Raw genomic sequence first — 27442 nt, forward strand, 5'->3', positions numbered from 1 at the left:
CACTCCGGCCAACGCTGCAGAGCAGATACAACACTATGGCCAATGGAGGCCACAGAGACCGCTGCCCCTTGAATTCCAGCCAGCCTTGCCACCTGATGGGCTTCCAGACAATCAATGAATGGGTTTCCAGAATTCTGAGGACCCGCTACACGATTATAGGGATTAATTAAATAATAACTTTGTGCTCTAATCATTTTTCCTTTCCAAGAAAAGATGTTAAGTTTTTCTTCCTTTTATTACCATTTTACTTAGTTATAATTAAACATAGCAACTCATCCAGTCACATCATCAGGCCAGTCCCTGCATCAGCTGCTGTGCTCAGATTTCCTCTTTGCTGCCTGGGAGGAGGGACCTTATCCAGATCCCAGAGCAAGTAAGCGGAGGCTCGCAGGGGCGGCGAGGAGCCGGCCAGACTGCCCACCCACAGCCACTCCCACGGCTCAGCTTTCCACACTGGACTCCACCTGTGCCTGATCTTGAGCATAAGTTGAAAACAAGAAAGACAGCTTATATTTTATGTAACATTACCGAAGTTATTTGTAATTTCATAATATTTTAAAATCCTCACCCAAGGAGTGAGGTTATTTTTTCCATTGTTTTTAGAGAGAGTGGGAGGGAAGGAGGAGGCGGGGGAGGGGGGAGAGAAACATCCATGTGATAAAGCTTCCACGCACCTTTATGGAGCTGCCCTGTGGAAGGGGCTCATTATGTAGGAGACAGGCCTCTGGGATCCATCTCCAGCAGAGTCAACTTTTCATGGCAATGGTTACTGAGTTCCCAGGGCAAACGGGATGAGGGAGGAGGGGAAAGGGTGTAAGCACAAAGAACGCTGTACGTGACCAGCAGCACATTTTCTAGGAAGATCCGCTGCCACAACTAGACAAAGGGAGGTGGAGGCAACTAGAAAAGGCCTCAGCCCATTTTTTAAAATAACCCATTAGAAGATAATAAGACCTAGGTGACATAGGGAGAAAACTGTTAACCCCGTAGTACTCAGCCAATGAGGGACCGGGGGAGGGACTCTCGCACATTAGGGATAAATTGCCTGTGATTGCTGCTCCGTGTGTGCCTGTTCAACCGGACACCCGCTCTTGCAAGACCACACTAAAAGTCTCGTTTCGCCAACTTCTGTCTCTGAGCCCGTTAATTGAATTCGGACAGGTGAGCATTTCTCACAAGTATGATAGTCTAACGATAGGTTTCCTCCTGGTGAAGGTAGAGACTTTGCTGGGAGAAAAATACTCTACTCACCAGAATGAAGACAGTGAAGAATATGACGACGATTGCAGCCGTAATGAAGAGCTTTTTCCGGGGAAACACAGCAGCGGGAAGGAGAAACACCAGCGCGAAGCAGATGGCCCCTCGGAGCCCTCCATAGGCGATGATGAACTGGTCCTTAAAGGTCAGGGGAATTGTCCGGAACCAGTTAATGGCCTGAGTCAGGACAAAGACACCTGAGAAGGAAAACAGAACCAAAACACCGGCCTGTGTGAGCCAGGGTGTGTAAATTCGAAGACTCGTTTTCTGAGCTTCTGTGGCAGGGAAAGGACTTAAGCACAGGCCCCAAGGAATCTGGCCCCTTCCTCTCCTTATACGACTAGGCTCTTGGTGAAAGCTCATGGGTTAAAATGTGGACTCAGATGAGTCAAGAAAGGTTAACTTGACTTATAACAAAGGCATGAAGATGCTCGAGGAAGAAAAGAGCAGAAGAGGAAGAGGGAGAAGAGAAGAAAGAGGAAAAGAATGAGGATGAAAGGAAAAAGGGGAGGAAGAGAGGGAGATGGGGAGCATGAAGAAAGGAAGGAAGATGGAGCAGCAGCAGCAGGGAGGGGCGAGGAGAAGTCCCGCTCTTTTGTGAGCTGATGGCTGTTCTCTGAGGCAACGTGCTCCTCACCCAGGGCTCTCCAGACCAGGCAGAAGGCCAGTGTGAAGCCCACGAAGGCCCAGTTCCACTCGTGGTTCTTCCCCACGGTGGACACGCCCATGAAGATGAAGATCAGGGTCTCGCTGACACTGCTCAGCATCTTCATGAAGTACTTGATGGTCGTGTAGGATTTCTGAGATACATTTTCTTCCACATACTTATTCATAGTCATTGCACAAGTGGTGATTCTGCAAGGACAGATACAGCTGCCATCAGTGATCCTAAGCAGAATATGAGTTGTCACTTCAGAGCTCAACATGCGCACCCTTCTGCCCACGACCACAACATCATCAACTGATTTTCGTAATTGGACGTGGTTTGCATCCTCGGGACCCTGCTTTCTTTGGAGGTCTCTGTACCCACAGTCTGAACTCCTCAACTTCACCCAGCTTTGTCCCCGCCGCTCGTCTTCTCCAGATCCACATGATCAAAGGTCTATGGACCTTGGCCCATCAGCTATCCGGTCAGCATCACGAAGAAAACAAGTCCTAAGAACTGCAAACCCCATCATCTTTCTATACCAGTGATGGCGAACCTTTTGAGCTCGGCGTGTCAGCATTTTGAAAAACCCTAACTTAACTCTGTTACCGTGTCACAGATAGAAATTTTTTGATATTTGCAATCATAGTAAAACAAAGATTTATATTTTTGATATTTATTTTATATATTTAAATGCCATTTAACAAAGAAAAATCAACCAAAAAAATGAGTTCACGTGTCATCTCTGACACGGGTGTCATAGGTTTGCCATTACTGTTCTATACAATCAGTTTTACCTTCTCTTTCCTCTGGTGCCTGAAATGCTGCTACTGCCTACGACCCTCACCTTGAAACTGTATTGAACTCTCTCCCCGCCACGCCTCCTCAGCGCCCCACCACTCAGCACCACCACTCTCACCATGCAATTGGTCACCAGTTGTTTTCTATCCCTCATCCCGAGTATTTCTCTCTCTCTCTCTCTCTGATGCTTTAGTTCTGGGTCTCATTTCTACCTATCTATTATATCCACTACTGGGAAATTTTAAGTGTGCTACTAGGCTCTGAGACCTCATAAAGGAAAGAAACTCTCAGCATTTCCAAACCCGGGACCCACGGTGTCTATTGCCTACAGCCCCTTGCACGCCTGGTGGAGGAAGGGCTCTGGGTCAGCTCCCAAGCTGGGCGCCTGCAGCTCTTCACACGCTTTTCTTCAGGGAAAGCTCCCCGCCCACCTCCTGCCTCTCTGCACTCGGCACTGCCACCTGCCCGCGCTGTCTGCCCCTCCCAGCGCCCTGCCCTGGGCTGCCTTCCGCCTCACAGCGCACAAGCTCCTCTCGGCCTGGAATGAAGCACTTGGCAACCCCATTGCCACTGAGAGGGGGACATTTCCTATGAGCTGGAAGGAGCTTATACTGAGCCAGTTGCCATAAAAGTGCCCAAAGGCCGCACCACCTGAGGGCGCTGTCGAGTGAAACAGGACAGAACCCGAGTGAGTTCCCTTCCCGGAGCCATACCACGCTGGCCACGAGCTAGGAAGCTTCTTACATTCCCACAACTTTAGAGCTAGATGAACCCCAATTAGCCCGCACGCCCAGCAATGCAGGGGTCCTCCCGCGCAGGCAGGACCCGGGGTTTTAGGGAGACCCGCCTGAGTGCAAGGACAGGCAGGAGGACACGAACCCCAGGGCTCTGAGTCAAGACCCAAACAGGTAACCACAAACCTGTTCTTGCATAAAAGACATGTGTGCTTCTTTCTGTGCCCAATGAAAACAAAACAAATGCCCACCAAGCAAGGACCATGCACTCAGCCCCAGTGTCACTGCCCACAACGAGCAGGAAATGTAGCTTTATATACAGAGAAACACAGAATTCATGTGGTCGCCAGAAGGAAGAGTGTCTTATTAAACAGGCCAGTAAACCTGGGCACCATAAACATATAGCAAAGCCTGTGAGCAGCTGCGGGCTCAGATAATAATCGTCAATGTTTACAGCACCTCCGCTCCGCCGGTGCCAGGTGCTGGGCAAACACTGCGTGCACCATGCAGTTCCGACTCCTGACGCCCCTGAGGCGGGTTCTGCTATCACTCATTTCGCAGATGAGAGAGCAAAGGCAGACGAGGCCCACTGCTCCCGACGACCCAGCTGACCACCGCGGGCCGGGGCTGCCACCGGGAAGGCTGGCTCAGAACATAGCCCTTGCTCTCTCCACGCTCTGCACGGACCCGCTTACCTCTCCCGCCCAGCCCTGGCTCTTCCTCTCTCAGCCACAGTCTGTTTGGATTCGTCTCCTGTGGCTGCCGTAGGAAATGACCAAGAACTGAGTGACTTGCGATGACATGTGCATCATCTCACTTGTGCAGAGCCCAGAAGTCCAGAATCCCTTTCACTGGACTAAAACCCAGACTGCGGGGGCGGGGATCTGCCCGGAGGCTCTGGGAGAGTCTGTCCCTGGCCTGCTGTCTGGAGGCGGCTCACAGTCCTTGGCTTGTGGTTGTGCCACTGGGCTCTGCCTTCCTGTCCTTTCCTCCTCTCACCAGCACCCACCCGGGTAACCTCGAGTCACCTCCGAGCTCAAGATGCCCAAGTGCTCACATTGGCGAAGCCCCTCCGCCCAGGGAGGTAAAGCACTCGCAGGGCTGGGAGGAGCATCTGTGGGAGCCGGGGCTCAGCTGCCCACATGGCTGGCACTCACCTCCCCGTGGTGGTGGCCACGCCCAGGGCATGCCCCCAGAGAGTGTGGCCAGAGCTGGTTGCTTGTTCTTGGTGACAGGAACGGGCAGGAGCTCTGTCCCACTGACTCACAGGAAACATAGGACCTCCACAGCCTGCAGCCCATGGGCAGGAGTGGGAAGCGGCCTCCCTCGGAGTGAGCCTATAGGGGGCGCCTCGCCAGCCCCGCCCAAACAGAAGCCACTGGTTAACTACAGTTAACTACATCCTCCTCTGTCATATTTGGGTTAATTTTTCTTTAACCAGAATTTTAAAAGCATGATTTACTCAATACAAAATAATGAGGGAAAAAGCCAGAATCAATTAAGAAGCTGAATCTTGACATGCTTTACAGGGGAGAGGCAGACCCAGCAACACAAACTACTGAGCCTTCCTGAAGTGTGGCCACCCTGAACAATTGTAACATAAATGATGGTCCTGGCCATATTACATCGTGAAGTTCTCTAATCCTATGCACATGAGGCTTCAAATGATTTTATTATAAAGCATTTAAGATTAGAGGCAAAAATGAAGAAAAATAAATGCTCAAACACCCACTACCCAACTTTTCCAAATCACTTTCACTTAAAAAAATTTAAATTCTTTATTGTCTAAGACTTATTATGTAAGTCTCCTTCCCCCCTCATTGTCCCCTCCTTGCCGCTCCCACCCCCAGCACATACCCTCTCCCCACTCCTGTCTGTGTCCATTGGTTATGCTCATATGCATGTAAGAGCTTTGGTTGATCTCTTACCCCTTCCCTCTTAGGTTGGACAGTCTGTGCGATGCTTCTATGTCTCTGGCTCTATTTTTATTCATCAATTTATGTTGTTTATTATATTCCACATATGAGTGAGATCATGTGATATTTATCTTTCTCTGACTGGCTTATTTCACTTAGCATAATGCTCTCCAGGTCCATCCATGCTGTTGCAAATGGTAAGAGTTCCTTCTTTTTTACAGCAGCATAGTATTCCACTGTGTAGATGTACCACAGTTTTCTAATCCACTCATCTGCTGATGGGCACTTAGGCTGTTTCCAGATCTTAGCTATGGTAAATTGTGCCGCTATGAACATAGGGGTGCATATATGCTTTCAGATTGGAGTTTCTGTTTTCTTGGGATATATTCCTAGAAGTGGGATTACTGGGTCAAATGGGAGTTCCATTTTTAAATTTTGAGGAAACTCCATACTGTCTTCCATAGTGGCTGCACCAGTTTGCATTCCCACCAGCAGTGCACAAGTGTTCCTTTTTCTCCACATCCTCACCAGCACTTGTTGATCATTGATTTGTTGATGATAGCCATTCTGACAGGTGTGAGATGGTACCTCATTGTCATTTTGATTTGCATCTCTTGGATGATTAGTGACTTTGAGCATGTTTTCATATGTCTCTTGGCCTTCTGTATGCCCTGTTTCGAAAAGTATCTATTTAGGTCCTTTGCCAATTATTTGATTGGATTGTTTATCTTCTTCCTTTGTTAAGTTGTATGCGTTCCCTGTAAATTTTGGAGATTAAACCCTTATCAGAGAGAACATTGGCAAATATGTTCTCCCACGCAGTGGGCTTTCTTGTTGTTTTGTTGATGGTTTCTTTTGCTGTGCAGAAGCTTTTTATTTTAATGTAGTCCCATTTGTTTATTTTCTCCTTAGTTTCCATTGCCCTAAGAGCTGTATTGCTAAAAATATTGCTATGACATATGGTGTAAGTTGGTGGTCTAGTTTCATTTTTTTGCATGTATCTGTCCAATTTTCCCAACACCATTTATTGAAGAGACTGTCTTGACTTCATTGTATGCGTTTGTCTCCTTTGTCAAATATTAATTGAGCATAATGGCTTGGGCCGATTTCTGGGTTCTCTGTTTGGTTCCATTGGTCTATATGTCTGTTCTTGTGCCAGTACCAAGCAGTTTTGAGAACAGTGGTTTTGTAATATAGCTTGATATCTGGTATTGTGATCCCTCCAACTTTGTTCTTCTTTCTCAGGATTGCTGTGGCTATTCGGGGTCTTTTTTTAAAATTCCATATGAATTTTTGGAGAGTTCTAGGTCTGTGAAATATGCTGTTGATATATTTATTATTTATTTATTTATTTATATTTATTAATTTACTTATTTATTGTTAATCCTCACCTGAGGGTTTTTTCCCCATTGATTTTTTTTATATTAAATCTTTATTGTTCATACTAGAGGCCCGGTGCACAAAAATTTGTGCACTGGTGGGGCGGGGGCGGGGGGGGGGGGAGGTGTCCCTCAGCCTCACTTGTGCCCTCTCACAGTCTGGGACCCCTTGGGAGATAATGACCTGCTGGCTTAGGCCCGCTCCCGGGTGGCAGAGGGCAGGCCCAATCCCTAGGTGCAGCCCCTGGTCGGGCTCAGAGCAGGGCTAATTGGGGGTTTGGGCGCCGCCCCCTGTCACACTCAAGGCAGGGTCGATGGGGAGGTTGCCGCACCACCCCCTGTCACACACAGAGCAGGGCCGATCAGGGTGTTGGGGAGCTCCCCCCTGTCACACATAGAGTAGGGCTGATCAGGGGGTTGGGGAGCTCCCCCCTATCAGGCACAGAGCAGGACCGATCAGGGGGTTGGGGTGCCTTCCCCTGTCATGAACAGAGCAGGGTGGATAGGGAGGTTGTGGCCCCGCCCACTGTCACACACAGAGCCGCAGGGTGATCAGGGGTTTTGGGCTCTGCCCCCTGCCACGCTGCTCCAGGGGCCAGGAAGCCTCACGGCTCCGCTGATCCCAGTGCTGGGAGGCCTCGTGGCTCCACTGATCCCGGTGCTGGGAGGCCTCGCGGCTCTGCTTGACACAGGGGCAGCGAGGCCTCGCTGCTCCGCTGATCCTGGTGCTAGGAGGCCTCGTGGCTCCGCTGATCCTGGGGTGTGAGGCCTCGTGGCTCCGCTGATCCCGGGTTCGGGAGGCCTCGCGGCTCCGCTGATTCTGGTGCTGGGAGGCATATAACCATTTTACTATATAGGATAGAGGCCTGGTGCACGGGTGGGGGCTGGCTGGTTTGCCCTGAAGGTTGTCCTGGATCAGGGTGGGGATCGCACTTGGGTGCCTGGCCAGCCTGGATGAGGGGATGATGGCTGTTTGCAGCTGGTCACACCCCCTTCAGGGTGGGCGTCCCCCCTGGGGTGCCTGGCCAGTATGGGTGAGGGGCTGAGGGCTGTTTTCAGGCTGGCGGGCGACTGAAGCTCCAAACCTCTCCTTTTTTTCTTTTATTCTTGGATTTATTTACCTTCTATGGCTGTCATTGGAACTGAGAGCCAGCTTTCTCTCTGAGGCTCGGCTCTAGCTCTGAGACCTCGGCTGCTGAAAGCAGGTATCTGGTTTGTTTGGGTTCTATAATCGAAACACTGTTTCAACTCCAGCTCTGAGATCCCGGCTGACTGAAAGCAGGCTTTTGGGGTTTTGTTTAGCTTCTATATTTGTAACATTGTTTCTTAGAGTGCAAGCTCAGAGGCTGGCAGAGGCAGGCGGGGAACGTTGGCTTCCTCCGTCACTGAAGCAAGCAAGCCTCCTGTTCGTTTCAAGCTGCCTGGCTGCCGGCCACCATCTTGGTTGGCAGTTAATTTGCATATCTTGCTGATTAGCCAATGGGAAGGGTAGCGGAGGTACGGTTAATTACCATGTTTCTCTATTATTATATAGGATCATTACAGTTGTTCCTCTTTTTCCCCCCATAGCTCCCCTCCACACGGTTCCCACCCCACCCTCTGCCCTTACCCCCCACCCACTGTCCTCATCCATAGGTGTACAATTTTTATCCAGTCTCTTCCTGCACTCCCACACCCCTCCCCCCGAGAATTGTCAGTCCACTCCCTTTCTATGCCCCTGATTCTATTATAATCACCAGTTCATTCTGTTCATCAGATTATTCACTTGATTTTTAGATTCACTTGTTGATAGATGTGTATTTGTTGTTCATAATTTTTATCTTTACCTTTTTCTTCTTCCTCCTCTCTTAAAGAATACCTTTCAGCATTTCATATAATACTGGTTTGGTGGTGATGAACTCTTTTAGCTTTTTCTTATCTGTGAAGCTCTTTATCTGACCTTCAATTCTGAATGATAGCTTTGCTGGGTAAAGTAATCTTGGTTGTAGATTCTTGCTATTCATCACTGAATATTTCTTGCCACTCCCTTCTGGCCTGCAAAGTTTCTGTTGAGAAGTCCGCTGACAGTCGTATGGGTACTTCCTTGTAGGTAACTGACTGTCTTTCTCTTGCTGCCTTTAAGATTCTCTCTTTGTCTTTTGCTCTTGGCATTTTAATTATGATGTGTCTTGGTGTGGTCCTCTTTGGATTCCTTTTGTTTGGGGTTCTCTGTGCTTTCCGGACTTGTAAGTCTATTTCTTTCACCAGGTAGGGGAAGTTTTCTGTCATGATTTCTTCAAATAGGTTTTCAATATCTTGCTCTCTCTCTTCTTCTGGCACCCCTGTAATTTGGATTTTGGTATGCTTGAAGTTTTCCCAGAGGCTCCTTACACTATCTTCATATTTTTGGATTCTTTTTTCTTTTTGCTTTTCCAGTTGGGTGTTTTTTGCTTCTTCGTATTGCAAATCTTTGACTTGATTCTTGGGATCCTCTTGTCTGCTGTTGGATCTCTGTATATTATTCTTTATTTCAGTCAGTATATGCTTAATTTCTAGTTGGTCCTTTTTCATATCCTCCAGGGTCTCACTAGATTTATGGAGGACCTCACTAATTTTATTGGCAGTTTCTAGAAAATTCTTGAAAAACCTTATAACCATGGTTTTGAACTCTATATCCAGTAGTTTGCTTTCCTCCATTTCTGTCATTTGTTACCTGTTTCTTTGTCTCTGCATTTTGGCTGCTTCCCTGTGTAGATAGAGTGGCTTTCTGTGCTAGGTGTCCTATAGGGCCCAGTGGCTCAGCCTTCCCAATTACCTGAGGTGGACACTCTTAGTTCACCCCTTTGTGGACTTTGTGCACAGTCTTGTTGTAGTTAAGCCTTGATTGTTGTTGGTATCAATAGGAGGAATTGACCTCCAGGCCAATTGGCTGTGAGAATCAGCTGTGACTACGGTGGGAGAACTTCTGTGCTGGAGACAACCTTATGGGGCAAGACTTGCTTCAGTGGGGCTTTGGTGCTCACTGAGTCTGTTCCCTGAGTGTGTCCCTTATGGATCTGAGGAGTTGTAATCTGGATTGTCCCACTCTGACCACTGGGTACACTGGCTCTTGGATCTCTAAGGAGGTGCTAATTTAGCCTCTGCCTGAGGTTACCCAGCAGGAGCTACGGAGAGATATGAAGATTCCTCTTCTTTGTTTGGGGTTTGGAGGTGCCCAGATGAGGCCCAGCTGTGAAGCAATGCAAGCTGCTGTGGCACCTTGGGCCTTCTCTTGGAAGTTCTGGGTCTGTCTGGCCCAGCTGCAGTTTGTTAGGTAATTTTTAGATTGTAAAGGGCCAGGGCATTCACATGCAAAAGCCTCTGCACAACTTTGGTGGGGCGGGGACTCAGGGGATCAACAGGGCAGATAACAGCTATGGCTGATCCTCAGTCCTGCCCTAAGAGGCTCCGGGTTTCAGTGTCCCGTGGTAATCGCTGCAAGCACCTCTGAGAGAAAGCTGCCCTCGAGTTCCGAGTTCCGCCTAATGCCAGACAGTCCAGTTTCTCCCCGTATGAGTCTGGGTCCCCTGAGACTTCCCAGAACTGGAGTTCAGAGCAGTCGGGAGCTTGTGTCTCCCTCCCAATTGAAAAAGACAACCACATCCTCAGTTGCCAGTCCTTTCTGTGTGCGCCTCCGTACCGCTGCACTTTACTTCTGAACCTCCTCTGAGTCTCAGTGTGCTTTTCTCTTTCCTTCTAGTTGTAGAATTTCCACTCAGCCAGCCTTCCTGTGGTTCTAGATGATGTCCGTTTTGTCTTTTAGTTGTAGTTTTGAAGTGGTTGTGCGAGGCATCAATTTTAGGTGTTTACCTATGCTGCCATCTTGGTTTCTCTCCGTTGTTGATATTTTAATGTGAATCGCATTGAATCTATAGATTGCTTTAGTTAGTATGGACATTTTGATGATATTGATTCTACCAATCCATGAACATGGTATATTCTTCCATGTGTTTATGTCTTCCTCTATCTCTTTTTTCAACATCCTGTAGTTTTCCTAGTACAGGTCTTTTACCTCCTTAGTTAAGTTTATTCCGAGGTATCATAATTTTTTTGTTGCAATTGTAGATGGGATTTTTTTTTTTAGTTTCTCTTTCTTTGATTTCATTATCTATACATATAAAAGCCAAGTGATCAGAACGACTGGAGCGATTGGAATGACTGGAATGACCAGTTGCTATGACACACACTGTGGCCAGCCAACCGGCCCTATCAGGGGTGTGGCCACCTGACCAACCTCCTTCGGCCCCTCCCCTAGGCCAGCCTGGCCCTGATTGGCCTCGATCGGGGCGGGCTGGCTGGACCCCACCAATGCATGAATTTGTGCACCGGGCCTCTAGTTGATGTATAAAAAAAAGACATACATTTCTGGGTTTTAATTTTGTATCCTGCTACATGGCCAAATTCATTTATTAAGTCTAGCAGTTTTTTGCTGTAGTCTTCAGGGTTTTCTATGTACAATATCATGTCATCTGCAAATAGTGACAGTTTCACTTTATTTTTTTAAAAATTTAGATGCCTTTTATTTCTTCTTCTTGTCTAATTGCTATGGCTACCAGTACTATGTTGAACAGGAGTGGTGAAAGTGAGCATCCCTGTTTTGTTTCTATTCTTACGGGAAATGGTTTTAGTTTTTTCCCATTGAGTATGATCTTCACTGTAGTTTTGTCACATATGGCCTTTATCATATTGAGATATGCTGCCTCTATTCCCACTTTGCTGAGAGTTTTTTATCAAAAATGGGTGTTGGATTTTGTATAATGCTTTCTCTGCATTTATTGATATGATCATGTGATTTTTGTGTTTCAATTTGTTTATGTGATGTATCACATTTATTGATTTGCAAACATTTTGCCAGCCTTGCATCCCTGGAATAAGTACCACTTGATCATGGTGTATGATATTTTTAATATATTGCTGGATGCGATTTGCTAATATTTTGTTGAGGATTTTAGCATCTATGTTCATCAGGAATATTGACCTGTAATTCTCTTTCTTTATAGTGTTTTTATCTGGATTTGGAATTAGGATAATGCTGGCCTCATAAAAAGAGCTTGGAAGTGTTCCTTCCTCTTGGATTTTCTGAAATAGTTTGAGGAATATAGGTGTTAGTTCTTCTTTGAATGTTTGTTAAAACTCCCTTGTGAAGCCATCTGGACCTGGGCTTTTGTTTGGTGGGAGTTTTTTGATTACTGCTTCTATTTCTTCTGTTGTTATTGGCCTATTCAGGTTTTCTGATTCCTCCTGATTCAGTTTTGGGAGATTATATTTTTTCTAGGAATTTGTCTATTTCATCCACATTTTCTAGCTTGTTGGCATAGTTGTTCATAGTATTTTCTTACAATCCTTTTTATTTCTGTGATGTCATTGATTACTTCTCCACTTTCATTTCTGATTTTATTTATTTGGGTTCTCTCTCTTTGTTTCTTGATGAGTCTGGCTAAAGGTTTATCAATTTTATTTAATCCTTTCAAAGAACCAGCTCTTGGTTTCATTGATATTTTTGCATTTTTTTTTTAGTCTCTATGTTATTTATTTCTGCTCTAATCTTTATTATTTCTTTCCTTCTACTTATTATTCTCTTTCTAGTTCTTTAAGGTGTGAGGTTAAATAGTTTATTGTTGATTTTTCTTGTTTTTTTGAGGTATGCCTGTAGTGCTATGAACTTCCCTCTCATGATTGCTTTTGCTGTGTCCCAGAGATTTTGGGTTGTTGTGTGTTCATTTTCATTTGTTTCCAGGAAGTTTTTGATTTATTTCTTGATCTCATTGGTAACCCATTCATTGTTTAATAACATGCTATTTGGCCTCCAGGTGTTTGAATGTTTTTGGGTGTTTTTACTGTAGTTGAGTGCTAATTTCATTCCACTGTGATCTGAGAAGATGCTTGATATGATTTCAATCTTCTTGAACTTGTAGAGACTTTTTTTGTGTCCTAACATGTGGTCTATCTTTGGGAATGATCCATGTGTACTTGAGAAGAATGTATATTCTGCTGCATTGGGATGAAATGTTCTATAAATGTCAATTAAATCCTCTTGATTTAGTGTGTCCTTTAGAGTCACCGTTTCCTTGTTAAGTTTTTGTCTGGAAGATCTATCCAGTGAAGTCAGTGGGCTGTTAAAGTCCCCTACTATGACTTCTTTATTGTTGTCTATCTCCTCCATTAAAGTCCTCTAGAAGTTTTCTAATATATTTAGGTGCTTTAATATTGGGTGCACATATGTTTACTACGGTTATATCCTCTTGTTGGATTGATACATTTAGTATTATGTAGTGACCTTTGTTGTCTCCTGTGATGGCCTTCATTTTGAAGTCTATTTTGTCAGATATGAGCATTGCTACTCCAGCTTTTTTTACTTTTCTATTTGCATGGAAAATTTTTTTCCATCCCTTCACTCTCATCTTGTGTGTGTCCTTTGTTTTGAGGTCGGTCTCTTGTAGACAGCATATAGTTGGGTCAATGTTTTTGTATCCATTCAGCTACCCTATGCCTTTTGATTGGAGCACTTAATACATTTACATTTAGGGTTATTATTGATAGGTAGTTATTTATTGCCATTTTAATTCTGTATGGCTAAGTTTCTCTCTCTGTTTCTTCTCATTACAGTAGTAGTCCCTTTAGCATTTCTTGTAATGCAGGCTTGGTAGGGATGTACTCCTTTAGCCCCCCCCCCCCCCCCTTTTTTTTTTGTCTGGGAAGCTCTTTATTTGACTGTCTGTTTTGAATGATAGCCTTGCTGGATATAGTAATCTTGGTCTCAGATCCTTGCTTTTCATTACCTTGAGTACTTTATTCCATTTTCTTCTGGCCTGTAGAGTTTCGGATGAGAAATCAGGTGTCAGCCTTATGGGAGTTCTTTTGTAGGTAATAGTTTTCTTTTCTCTTGCTGCCTTTAAGATTCTCTCTTTGTCTTTAACTTTTGGTATTTTAATTATGATGTGTGGGCATGGGCCTATTTGGGTTCTTCTTGCTTGGGGTTCTCTGTGCATCTTGAACTTATATGACTTTTTCTTTTACCACATTATGGTAGTTTTCTGCCATTATTTCTTCAAACATGTTCTCTATTTCTTTCTCCCTTTCTGCCTCTTCTGGCACATTTGCTATTTTAATATTTTTCTGTTTCACATTGTCCCACAGCTTCCTTAAGCTGTCTTCCTGTTTTTAAAATTTTTTTTTAGTTGGTTCTCTGATTGAGTGTTATTTCAACTCTGTCTTCTAACTCACTGATTTGATCCTCAGCTTCCCCTAACCTGCTGTGTACTCCTTCTTAATAAATAAATGTGTTCTTTATTTGTGCTATGTCATTCTTTATCTCAGACTGTTCTTTTTTCATAGTTACTATATCTTTTTTCATGCTGTTGAGCATCTTTACCATCATTACTCTGAACTCTGTTTCAGATAAAATTCTTATCTCTGCTTCATTTATCTCTTCTTCTGGAGAGTTTTCTAGTTCTTTCATTTGGGGGTTCTTTGTCTCCTCATTTTGGCTATCTGAGTTTGTCACTATGTATTAGGTAGATTCTCCATGCCTCTCAATCTCTAGTGCAGGACAGTGTTAAAGGCTGTTTCTGACTAATTAGATCAGGCAAAGATGCAAAGCTTCCAGAGACTGCCTATGCCTACATACTGATAGGATTCTGACTTGAATTGCACCCCAGGCAATTGTCCTCAGGTGTGGTGAGAGTGTTTTTCTACAGGGTGGGGCAGTTGCTTCTTCCTGGGGGCTAATTGTTATTTTTAGTCTCTTAACCAGTTAACTGCCACATGTCTAAAACAGAAACCATCCCCACAGGCCATGGTATTTCGAATTTAATTTAAAAAATAAATTTGCAATGAATATTATAAACAATAAATATATTACTCACAATTCGGGTGTTCTTGAATATTTACAGCTGAAAATTCTCGCGAAAAATGATTTTAAAGTTGGTCAGGGCTGCCAATTAGGGAAAACATTTTTTTTAATAGACAGGCTTGGCATGTGGGGAAGGTCTGTGGCTTGCCTCTACAGATGCTTATGGTGTACAATGGGTTAAGTGTCCTCAGGGCAAAGTGTTTTCCAATAAGGTGTGTCAACTGTCTCCCCCTAGGTAAGGCAGAGGTCTATGTGGGAAAGATGTCCTCCGCTGTGTGAGGGAATGACTCAGCCCAGGAAACCTGGGGTGTCTGCCATCTGAGCTCTATCCCCTGAGTCTCCAGTCCTGGGTTCTGCTTTCACATCTCCAGTCTACTTTACCCTCCCTCTACCAGAGCACAAGGTGGATGGCTCCACAGGGAATTTTGTGCATTGGCCCTTTAAGAGGATGCCTGAACTTTTAGCTACCACTCCCTGGCAGACAGCACCCCGCTGCTTTTCACAGCCAGATGTTATGTGGGTACCCTCTTCAGTTTTGGTGCTCTCTGCTGGGGGACCTAGCTTGGAGATTAGGTCCCAGAGTTCTCAGTGGCACCCCCCATGGCTGAGATCTCTCTCCAGGATTCAGTTGCTGCCTGTGGCCTCCTCGCCAGCTGTTTCATGACTCTGCCCCTCCTACCAATCTCTATGCGGTCTCCACTTTCGGTCCTTGGAGTCTGTCCAGCGAGTCTTCTGTTGATTATTCGAGAAGTTTTTCTGAATTTTAGTTGTAATTCCAGTTTGTTTATGGGAGCATGTCCAAGCAGCATCCACTTACTGTGCCGCCACTTTTCACTTTTACTTTTTAAAATAAAACATTTCTCATAACAACCCTATTCCATTCACTCACTCTTGGTGTTAGATATTTTTGTTTATCATTCAAAAGGTGATTTTAACTGGCTGGAGAATATTGTTTTTTTTGAATGTGTTAAACATTTCCTTCTGAGATCATGTTCATATCAGTCACCTGACAAAAAGGGGACCAGGCAGAGTACCTTCATTATGTGAGCAATTTCACGAAAATTTCTATTCAGAAATGATTGAAAAAAATACAGCTTTGGTGTAGGAATAAGAAGTTGAATAAAAATATTTAAATATGTTTTCATTGATTTTAGTGAGAGAGGAAGGGAGAGGGAGAAAAATATCAGTTGGCTTCCTCCTGCACGCCCCCTACTGGGGAACGAGTCCATAACCCAGGCATGTGCCCTGACTAAGAATCAAACTGGTGACCTCTCCATGCACGGGTCGTCGCTCAACCAACTGAACTGCACCGGCCAGGGCTAAAAAAATGAATTTTACATGAATGTCCACAGGATCAATTTCCATTGCTCTGTATCCTTAACAAGACCCCAGGAGTGAGTTTTGTGTCTGCCAGACACCTTGCTGTAACTTAGTTCTCTTTTCTTCCAGTCCAGGGAGATGCTGAAGGGAGCAGAGCTGTCTCGCAGGCTCCAGAGGCTTCGGCGCTGGCCTGTGGCCTGTGCAGGGAGTGTGGGCATGTCTCCGACACTGATGCCTCATGCAGGCTGGGATAGATGTTCCCAGAATCCCTGTCCTGGTTTGTCATGTCTCTCAAGCAAAGGCCAGCAGGTGCTCTCACTGAACGGAGGTTTGCGTTGCAGTTTACTCTGACCTCAAGTCAAAGCACCTCAGTCAGTCACACCATATGTTCAGAAAACTACAGATGAACTGGTCTCCTTCCAATTAAAGTGGCAAACACAATACAGTCTCCCAGGAATAGAGGGAAATAAAACCTTCCTTGTCCCCTTCATCTATAGCTGACAGGTCTAAATGTCACCATGAATCTGAGTCACCTTCATTTTTCTAAAGCAAAAGAAACTCACAGTGCCGGGGACCGGTGCAGGCTGGTGTCTGCCTCAGTCTTGCTGGGTTTGAAGGGTGTGGTCAGGAGTGTCCTTGGATACAAGGCCGTGTCACGGCATATCACAGTAGTGCCATACATGACAAAGAGGCGAGGTTTCTTTCTCCATCATGTAAACAGGTGAGATTTCATGCCTAAAGTCCACAGCCTCTCCCCCTCATTCTGAACATCAATGTGGTAGTATGAAAAACAAAATAACCAAATCAGACTTATTACATTGCAGAAAATTCTTACCTCTAAAGACCCTTCAAACATACAACTATTGGCCTTTGGTATTCCCACTATGACCTCACTTTTGTTAGCTGGTGCTGGTGAATTATGCCCCTCGCTTCCACGCCTGTCTCTCTTTCCTAACCTCTATATTCAATTAATACGTTTGTGAAAAACAATTTAGTATCAACCAACATTTTCTTAGCATCTGCTCTGGGTCAAGTTCTGTGCTACATAAGGAAGATGAAAGCAAATGAGACGCAGCCGTTCCCTTTGAGAGCGCACAGTCCAAGAGGAGAACGAGTCACAAGAGAGCAGTGCGATGACCCTGCGGGCGCTGCAGATGGGAAAGGCAGTGATGCTCGGGGACTGCAGGAAAGGCGTCCACAACCTCCACACAGGAGCGGGGAGGAGAGGGGAGAAAGTAGAGAGAAAGAAGAGTTCACGTGCAAAGGCGTGAGAGAGATGATGAGTCTGGCACATTCGGAGAACTGTGGCAGGAGTGTACCAGGGCAGGAGAGGAGGTCAGGATGGAAGTTTACAGGCCACTGAGAAATGACTCTGATACATGTTATCCTCAGGAGGTTATTTTATTCCATGGCTGGAGGGAGAAAGAAAGATTATATCTTTGATCATATAATTAGTATTTATTTTACCAGCCCAATGGAAGATTCATGAAGGGGGAAAAAGTGCCATCGATGCTTAGCATAGTGTCTGGTATGTTATTTAAGTGTTTTGAGTCAATGGCTACATGGATACATGAATGAATTGTTGATGAGAATGGTGGTGTAGTATGAACAGATTTGCCTTTCAGAAAAAGATTGAGAAGGACATGTAGAAGACAGGTCTGGAGGACCAGAAGGACGCGTGGAGGGTGGGTCTGGAGGACCAGAAGGATGCGTGGAGGGCGGGTCTGGAGGACCAGAAGGACGCGTGGAGGGCGGGTCTGGAGGACCAGAAGGATGTGTGGAGGATGGGTATGGAGGACCAGAAGGATGCGTGGAGGGCCGGTGTGGAGGACCAGAAGGATGTGTGGAGGGCGGGTCTGGAGGACCAGAAGGATGTGTGGAAGACGGGTCTGGAGGACCAGAAGGACGTGTGGACGACGGGTGAGGAGGACCAGAAGGATGTGTGGAGGGCTGGTGTGGAGGACCAGAAGGACGCATGGAGGGCGGGTGTGGAGGACCAGAAGGATGTGTGGAGGACGGGACTGGAGGACCAGAAGGACGCGTGGAGGGCGGGTGTGGAAGACCAGAAGGAGGTGTGGAGGATGGGTGTGGAGGAAAGAAGGACGCGTGGAGGGCGGGTCGGGAGGACCAGAAGGATGTGTGGACGACGGGTCTGGAGAACCAGAAGGAGGTGTGGAGGACTGGTCTGGAGAACCAGAAGGATCTGTGGAGGACTGGTGTGGAGGAAAGAAGGACGCGTGGAGGGCGGGTGTGGAGGACCAGAAGGATGTGTGGAGGACAGGTGTGGAGGACCAGAGGATGAGTGGAGGACGGGTCTGGAGGACCAGAAGGAGGTGTGGAGGATGGGTCTGGAGGACCAGAATGATGTGTGGAGGACGGGTGTGGAGGACCAGAGGATGCATGGAGGGCGGGTTTGGAGGACCAGAGGATGCATGGAGGGCGGTTGTGGAGGACCAGAGGATGCATGGAGGGCGGGTGTGGAGGACCAGAGGATGCATGGAGGGCGGTTGTGGAGGACCAGAGGATGCATGGAGGGCGGGTGTGGAGGACCAGAAGGAGGCGTGGAAGGGCGGGTGTGGAGGACCAGAAGGATGTGTGGAGGGCGGGTGTGGAGGACCAGAAGGATGTGTGGAGGGCTGGTGTGGAGGACCAGAAGGACGCATGGAGGGCGGGTGTGGAGGACCAGAAGGATGTGTGGAGGACGGGTGTGGAGGACCAGAAGGACGCGTGGAGGAGGGGTCTGGAGGACCAGAGGATGCATGGAGGGCGGGTTTGGAGGACCAGAGGATGCATGGAGGGCGGTTGTGGAGGACCAGAGGATGCATGGAGGGCGGGTGTGGAGGACCAGAAGGAGGCGTGGAGGGCGGGTGTGGAGGACCAGAAGGATGTGTGGAGGATGGGTGTGGAGGACCAGAAGGACGCGTGGAGGAGGGGTCTGGAGGACCAGAGGATGCATGGAGGGCGGTTGTGGAGGACCAGAGGATGCATGGAGGGCGGTGTGGAGGACCAGAAGGATGTGTGGAGGGCGGGTCTGGAGGACCAGAGGATGCATGGAGGGTGGGTGTGGAGGACCAGAGGAGGCGTGGAGGGCGGGTGTGGAGGACCAGAAGGAGGTGTGGAGGATGGGTGTGGAGGAAAGAAGGACGCGTGGAGGGCGGGTCGGGAGGACCAGAAGGATGTGTGGACGACGGGTCTGGAGGACCAGAAGGAGGTGTGGAGGACTGGTCTGGAGAACCAGAAGGATCTGTGGAGGAAGGGTGTGGAGGAAAGAAGGACGCGTGGAGGGCGGGTGTGGAGGACCAGAAGGATGTGTGGAGGACAGGTGTGGAGGACCAGAGGATGAGTGGAGGACGGGTGTGGAGGACCAGAAGGATGTGTGGAGGACAGGTGTGGAGGACCAGAGGATGAGTGGAGGACGGGTCTGGAGGACCAGAAGGAGGTGTGGAGGACGGGTGTGGAGGACCAGAGGATGCATGGAGGGCGGGTTTGGAGGACCAGAGGATGCATGGAGGGCGGGTGTGGAGGACCAGAAGGATGTGTGGAGGATGGGTGTGGAGGAAAGAAGGACGCGTGGAGGGCGGGTGTGGAGGACCAGAAGGAGGTGTGGAGGGCGGGTCTTGAGGACCAGAAGGACGTGTGGAGGATGGGTCTGGAGGACACAGGCCTAGGGATTGGAGTTGATTGGTTCCTGCAATGGTTTGTCATTTTGTTTTGAAAATCCAATGTAACACCTGCCCATATAACATCCTAAGACATGTTCATGTTTTAACAAGATTAGGACCCATTCTGTGCACCACATGGAGGTAAGGTTATTATAGAATTCACTGGTGCCTTCTCCTCTTATCTTGCCTCACATAACTGTATGGTGATTATCACCAGTGTAGAGACAGAGAAGTTAGAGCACTATAAGTGGCTTTCACATTTACCACTATTGAGGTTTCTTCATCGTTCTGTCGCTCTAAACTCAGCATAGAAAGAATTCAGGCCAGTCAACACGACCTCAAATCTTTGAGGGGAAGTTGGGGGATCAGACTTTCTATTTAGATGATCTATTATTTGACTGTTTTCCTAATAGGAAATTCCAACCAAAACTCTTTCCACAGTATTCCATGACTGCACCCTCGCAGGCACTGCAGCCTGCCTCTGTGGGTGTTCTGTTCCTCACCACAGAATGGATGCTTGCAGAGGGCAGCGGGCAACGTTCAGTATGCTTAGCATGGCTCTCTGCCTGTCATGGTCCTGAGCGCATGTTCAACCACTGTTGGCTGAGTAATGCAATCCACACCCTCCACTCCTGATCATGATCTGTTAACCGGAGGGACCAGGCACATCTGAGGTGGGCAGTGGCAGCAGGTTTCTCGTTGTGCAGATACAAATGCATATCCTGCCGGTGTTTACACATACACATGAAGCCTCCATTAGTTCCATTTATAAGTGACAACTGCTTTTACTTTTTTCAAGAGTGGTCAATTCTGCAATTTCTATTCCCATGTAAGGAGACCTTTTCTGTACTCTAAACTGCCTAGAATTAAACAGATGAAAAGAATGTTGTAAAATTCTTTTGCTGCCATTCTATATCTATGTGTGATCTTTAAAAGTATGGACTCAGCCCGGCCGGTGTGGCACCTATGAACCAGGAGGTCACGGTTCGATTTCCAGTCAGGGCACATGCCTGGGTTGTGGGCTCAATCCCCAGTAGAGGGCATGCAGGAGGCAGCAGATTAATGATTCTCTTTCATCATCGATGTTTCTATCTCTCTCTCTCCCTCTCCCTTCCTCTCTGAAATCAATAAAAACATATTTTTAAAAAAAGTATGGATTCAATTGCACAAAAATACAGCCCAAGTAATATGTGTATGTTCTCCATAAAGACTTTGCCAAGTATGAAAGCGCAAGCTGTGCCTCGGTGGGGAGCATAGGTGCTGTGTGAGCTGGGTCTGGCAGAGACTCTGAGGGGGGCGGGGGGGGGAGCACTGTGTCTTCTCAAAGTGCAGCACTCACTCATGAGGTCAAGCAGTGCCCAGGGTGTGATTCCTACACAACGCATTGCCTCTTCCAGGAAACCTGACAACCAAGAAAGAGTGAGCATGACATACGGGAAAATGCAAGAAAATAATTGTTTTCAAAGCAGGATCTAGGCATTAAAACTGAACAACCTTTCTTAAAACTATCAAAAATGAAATAAAGTAAATTCAAGCCATTGTAAATGCTTGATTTTTCATGTAGTCTTGCCAGTTTCATGGATTTTCCCACATCTTTGTGTTGTTTTTCCCCCTTTGTATGCTTTCAATTCAATTCAACTAATGTTTATGGAACACTTACTGGAAAGTAAAACAGGCACGGCTTTGTGGCGAGAATGAACACATAGAGGACCATAACCATTGTCAAAAGTGTAATGAAACCCAAACATCAGGAAAGCCATGGGGTCCCCTGCTCCAGAGGGCAGTGCTGACAAAGTCCTGAGAGGCAGGAACTGAGCCTGGATCTGGATGATGAAATGGAAGGTCTCCAGCTGGAGAACTACTTGTGTTGGGGTGAGCTGCTGTGGGACCTGGGTCTGAGAAACAGCATGCAACAGCCCTGCACCAAGTAAACACCCAGACCTCCCAGGGTTCCACACCAGCACTGGGAGCATCAGTGAGTCTTCTTTCTGGTACAGTCCACTTTTACTGCTCTTACTGCAGTGCTACTAAAAAGTATGGTCTGTGTATGATATTGTACATAGAAAACCCTAAAGACTCCACCAAAAAACTTCTAGACTTAATATATTAATTCAGTAATGTAGCAGGATACAAAATTAACACCCAAAAATCCATAGCATTTTTATACACCAATAATGAACTCACACAAAAAGAAACTAAAAAAAAATCTAATTTATAATTGCAACAAAAATTAAGATACTTAGGAATAAACTTAACCAAGGAGGTAAAAGACTTGTACTCCGAAAACTACAGGACATTGAAAAAAGAGATAGAGAAAGATATAAATAAGTGGAAGAATATACCATGTTCATGGATTGGTAGAATCAATATCATTAAAACATCCATACCATCCAAAGCAATCTACAGATTCAATGTAATGCCTATTAAAATACCTATGGCATATTTCACAGATTTAGAACAAATACTCCAAAAATTCATATGGAACCAAAAAAGACCCTGAATAGCTGCAGCAATCTTGAGAAAGAAGAACAAAGTTGGAAGGATCACAATACCAGATTTCAAGTTATAGTGCAAAGCCACTGTAATCAAAACTGCCTGGTACTGGCACAAGAACAGGCATATAGACCAATGGAACACAACAGAGAACCCAGAAATCAACCCAAACCATTATTCTCAATTACTATTTGACAAAGGAGTCAAGAGCATACAACAGAGTCAAAACAGTCTCTTCAATAAATGTGTTGGGAAAATTGGACAGATACATGCAAAAAAATGAAACTAGACCAACAACTTATAGCATACACAAGAATAAACTCAAGCTGAAACCGGTTTGGCTCAGTGGATGGAGCGTTGGCCTGCGGACTGAAAGGTCCCGGGTTCGATTCCGGTCAAGGGCATGTACCTGGGTTGCAGGCACATCCCCAGTAGGAGATGTGCAGGAGGCAGCTGATGGATGTTTCTCTCTCATCGATGTTTCTAACTCTCTATCTCTCTCCCTTCCTCTCTGTAGAAAATCAATAAAATATATTTAAAAAAAAAGAATAAACTCAAAATAGATAAAAGACTTAAATGTAAGCCATGAAATCATAAAATCCTAGAAGAAACCATAGGCAGCAAAATCTCAGACATCTCTTGTAGCAATATGTTTACAGATACATTTCCTAGGGCAATGGAAACTAAAGAGAAAATAAACAAATGGGATTACATCAAAATAAAAAGCTTCTGCACAGCAAAAGAAACCATCAACAAAATGAAAAGGGAGCCCACTATTTGGGAGAACATATTTGGCAATGATACATCTGATAAAGAGTTAACATCCAAAATATATAAGGAACTCATACAACTTAACAAAAGGAATACAAATAATCCAAATTTAAAAAATGGGCAAAGGACCTAAGTAGACACTTCTCCAAAGCGGACATACAGAGTCCAAGAGACATATGAAAACATTCTGAAAGCACTGATCATCAGAGAGATGCAAATTAAAATGACAATGAGGTATCACCTCACACCTGTCAGAATAGCTATCATCAACAAATCAACAAATGACAAGTGCTGGAGAGGATGTGGAGAAAAGGGCAACCTAGTGCACTGCTGGTGGGAATGCAGACTGGGGCAGCCACTGTGGAAAACAGCATGGAGTTTCCTCAAAAAATTAAATATGGAACTGCCATTTGACCCAATGACCCCACTTCTAGGAATATATCCTAAGAAATACAAAACACCAATCAGAAAGAACATATGCACCCCTATGTACATAGCAGTGCAATTTACAATAGCTAACATCTGGAAACAGCTTAAGTGCCCATCAGCAGAAGAGAAGATAAAAAGCTGTGGTACATTTACAGAATGGAATACTATGCAGCAGTAAAAAAGAAGGATCTCTTACCCTTTGAGACAGCATGAAGGGACCTTGAGAGTATCATGCGAAGTGAAATAAGTCAGTTAGAGAAAGTCAAGTATCACATGATCTCACTCATTTGTGGAATCTAATAAACAAAATAAACTGATGAACAAAATAGACCCACAGACATAGAAGCATAGAACAGACTGTGGAATCTCAGAGGGAAGGTGGGGATGGGTGGGAAGTGATCAACCAAGGAATTTAAATGCATATATGCATAATCCATGGACACAGACAGTGGGGTGGTGAAGGCCTGGGGCGGGGGGGTGGGGAGCTAGAAGGGGTCATTAGGAGAAGAAAGGGGACATATGTAATACTTCCAATTATAAAGATTTTTAAAAAGTATGGTCTGTGGATGACATAATTACTAGAAACCCTTGGGAAAACACCTGGGCCTCTCCCAGGCCTATGGAGTCGGGATGTCTGGCTGTGCCTGGACTCCGTGTGTGGAAACCCCAGGTGGCCCCTAAACACGTCTGCTTTGGAGGAAAGCATGTGAATCATCGCCAGAGATCAGGGCAGGGAGAATGAATGAGAAAGAGCTGAAACTTGAATAACTTCATTTAAAATTTTATTGGAGAATGAAAGTGAGGGATAACATCAGATTTGAGGACTCTTGTGGACTTAATTACACTTCGCCATCTGTTTTCCCTTCCCTTCTCTGATTTTCACTCCTTGGTCCGTGTAGGTTCCTATCTTGTCTTGTCTGGTCTAGAATACAGGCATCTTCACAGCTTTCTCTCTACCTGTCTCTCCCAGGCACCTTCCTTCTCCTGCCAGCGGCGATTGGCAGTCCTGGCCTCCAGGAGCCTGAGGCCATGGCTCAGCCTTTACCCAGAGCTCCAGTGAACCACCGGGGCTCTGTGATGGGTAAGAAGCTGTATCCACTACAGCAACCTGTACACAACGTGTCCCCTCTCTGCCTACAGCTGCCAAAGGCTCTGGGCTTACAGAACCAAACAGGCCAAGACCAGGCCCCGACTCTCCTCACCGCCTGAGCGCCCCTGCTGCGGCAGGAGCCCCCTGAGCCTTTGGTTCAGGGCTCTGTCTACCCAGCTGCCCTTCTCTCTATCCTTAAGGCTTCCACTTGGGCATGGCCAGCCCCATCATACTGTCCTGTGGAGATCAGAGTTTTCCTGGTCACTCAGCCCGTGTGAGGAGCCTGGGGAGCTGAGCGGCTCTGGAATCCCCCCCGGGTCATCTTCAACCAGGAGGTGCGACTCCTTTGCTTCTGTTTGTTTGCTGCCTCCCTGAGGGCCAGGCGTCTTTGTGAGCGGCCGGGGTGAAGCTGCTGGGAGACGGCACTGAGAAGCGGCCGCAGACCGTCGGTGCTGAAGGCCCCAACTACATCCATTTACCCATTTGCTCTTAATAAAAAGTCACTCCTACAGTGGGCTCCACAGAGGGAGCATGCCATGCTGGCGCTCACTGGGTGGCCGTGTTCAGTTTTAGTCCACGCTGCTCAGAACTGTGCCATATGCCACATGCTGCTTCCTGCATTCTTACCTTGCCTCACCCCCCTCACCCGCGCTGTGGTGAGTCCTATCTGACTCCTGGGGCTGAGACCACGGGCTGTGCCTGTGACGCTGTGACTGAGAATCATGTGTAACTGTATTTTCCACACAGACCATAGCAGATAGGCTCTGCTGTCAGTCAGCCTGCAGAGCACATCCAGACAAAATCAGAGGTTAAATAACATCCTTAATGTTGTTTTACTTTTAACACTTGGAGTGGGGGAAACGAGTTAAGTCGGCTCGCGTGAATTGCGCGTACTCCGCGGGAGCCGTCTTAACTCGGTTCATATAGATTTGCGGTGGAGTGCGGGAAACGTGTAAACTCGGGCCGATTGTAACTGCGTATTACCAAATATTTGTTTGTTTGCCGTTCACAAAGATACCTACCTGCGTATGCGAACCGTTTCATACCCATTGGGGTAATAGGTATCATAAAAATCCCTGATTTTGCGCGGGAAACCTAAATAATTGCCCGCGCCATCTTATATTTTGGCGGGAAATTCACCCCACACCGGAGTGTTAAAAAGACAAGGCAAGAAAACATATTATTTTGAATGTTAAATATTGTGTAAGTGCCATTACTGTTTGTGAAAAATAGAAAATGCCCAAACCCAGGTAGTCTGTTTGAAGGACTGTGCTCATTCCCATGGAGGGACCATGTTCCTTCAGGGAGGGCCTGTCCCAGCCAGGGCTGGAGGGTGACCATACCCGCCCCTGAGTGTGGGTGGGGGCGACACAGTCCTCCCTCAGGAGGCTTCCACTGACTCCTCAGTCCTCACAAGCCCCTCAGAAGAAGCCTCCACTCTGCTCCTCCCTGACTCCCGGACCGCCCCTGCTCACAAGTAGATGTTCTTTATAGAGTGTGACAGCCATCAGTGGAGGGAATGACCTCACTTGTATGTGGAAGCGAAAGAAACTGAAGCCACAGAAACAGAGAGCAGGCGGTGGCTGCCGGGCGGGGCCGGGGCATGAGGGAGGGGGTGATGGAGACCCGAAGTGCACACCTGCAGGGGTAAGAATCAGTTTTGGGATCCAAGGCGCAGCCTGCGGCCTGGTTAGCAATGCTGCGCTGTATACGTGAAGCACACGTGAGAACAAATGGTAACTGCGAGGTGACGCAGGTGACCAGCACCTTACTGTGGTGGTCATTTTGATATGGACAATTTGAACTGTTGGGAGGTGAACAGCCGCTTTAGGTGCTGGCTGCAGGGTGAAGACCATGCTCATGCACCAGACTTGGTCCTTCATGGTCATTTCTCCTGAAAACTTGCGTGTGTGCAGGCCAAGGGGTTGGGGTGGGGACAGAGGTGGGCTTCGAGTGTGACAGCGCCCCTGGGATCAAACTGGTGTTCTGCTCGCTCTCTATCTGGGAGGCTGAGGCCCATGGATGGGTCTGGAGGCCAGGACAGGGCATGAGCAAGTGCTCATCCAGGGGACACCATGCAGAGTGCCTGTTAAAGCTCCCAGTCATGGTCCTGCATTAAGAAAGACATTCAGCAAACATGAGACAGGTCTGGGAAAATGATTAAGAGAAGCCCGCCTTGCTCATATGCACATACATAGATGCACACACACATATGAAGCTCTGTGCATGTTTAGGAATGTCCTGTGATGCCACGTGTTCTTTCTGGAGAAGACCAGTGCACCTGACATGCTGTAACCAGGAGCATTCTGGCATGTGGGGCTGTGACTGAATCTGATCGCATCTGGAAGAGATAGTCTAAGTGCTGCGGGTGCTAGGCACAAAAGGGGAACCAGATAGAACTTCAAAACGACAAACAGGCACACTCTCCGAGTTTATCGGAGTGTTAAGTACATGATAATGACCAACTCACACAAAGAAAACAGGAAGAAGAAAGAATGTGCTCTGGGAATCCTCATTGTAAGAATCTTTAAAACTAGAGGCCTGGTGCACAAAAATTTGTGCACTTGGGGTGGGGGTGGGGGTCCCCCAGACCGGCCTGTGCCCTCTCGCAGTCTGGGACCCCTCAGGAGATAACGACCTGCTGGCTTAGGCCTGCTCCCGGGTGGCAGAGGGCATGCCCAATCCCTAGGTGCAGCCCCTGGTTGGGCTCAGAGCAGGGCTGATTGGGGAGTTGGGGCGCCGCCCCATCATGCACAGAGCAGGGCGGATCGGGAGGTTGTGATGCCACCCTCAGTCACGCTCAGGGTAGGGCCGATTGGGGGGTTAGGGCACTGCTCCCTGTCACACTCAAGGCAGGGTCGATGGGGAGGTTGCGGCGCCACCCCCGTCACTCACAGAGCAGGGCCCATCAGGGGGTTGGGGCGCTGCCCCCTGTCACGCACAGAGCAGGGCCAATCAGGGGGTTGGGGCGCTGCCCCCTGTCACGCACAGAGCAGGGCCCATCAGGGAGGTTGGGGCTCCGTACCCTGTCACATATAGAGCAGGGTCGATCAGGGGGTTGGGGAGCTCCCCCA

The 27442-nt window shown here is 47.1% G+C and overlaps 1 protein-coding gene across 1 annotated transcript in view; it reads right to left on the bottom strand.

Moving 5' to 3' along the window:
* SLC9A2 (solute carrier family 9 member A2) overlaps nt 1-27442 on the bottom strand; it is a 123476-nt gene that overhangs the window by 33275 nt on the left and 62759 nt on the right. Inside the window, exons 4-5 of the mRNA XM_070429772.1 lie at nt 1895-2112; nt 1252-1454 (exon numbers count right to left, since the gene is read on the bottom strand). Of these exons, the coding sequence (XP_070285873.1) occupies nt 1252-1454; nt 1895-2112 (421 nt within the window). The remainder of the gene's footprint in view (nt 1-1251; nt 1455-1894; nt 2113-27442) is intronic.

Source organism: Myotis yumanensis, unplaced genomic scaffold, assembly GCF_028538775.1.
Source record: "Myotis yumanensis isolate MYYU_CA2020_CCGP unplaced genomic scaffold, mMyoYum1.0.hap1 SCAF_11, whole genome shotgun sequence".
In the NCBI taxonomy this organism is placed as follows: Eukaryota; Metazoa; Chordata; class Mammalia; order Chiroptera; family Vespertilionidae; genus Myotis; species Myotis yumanensis.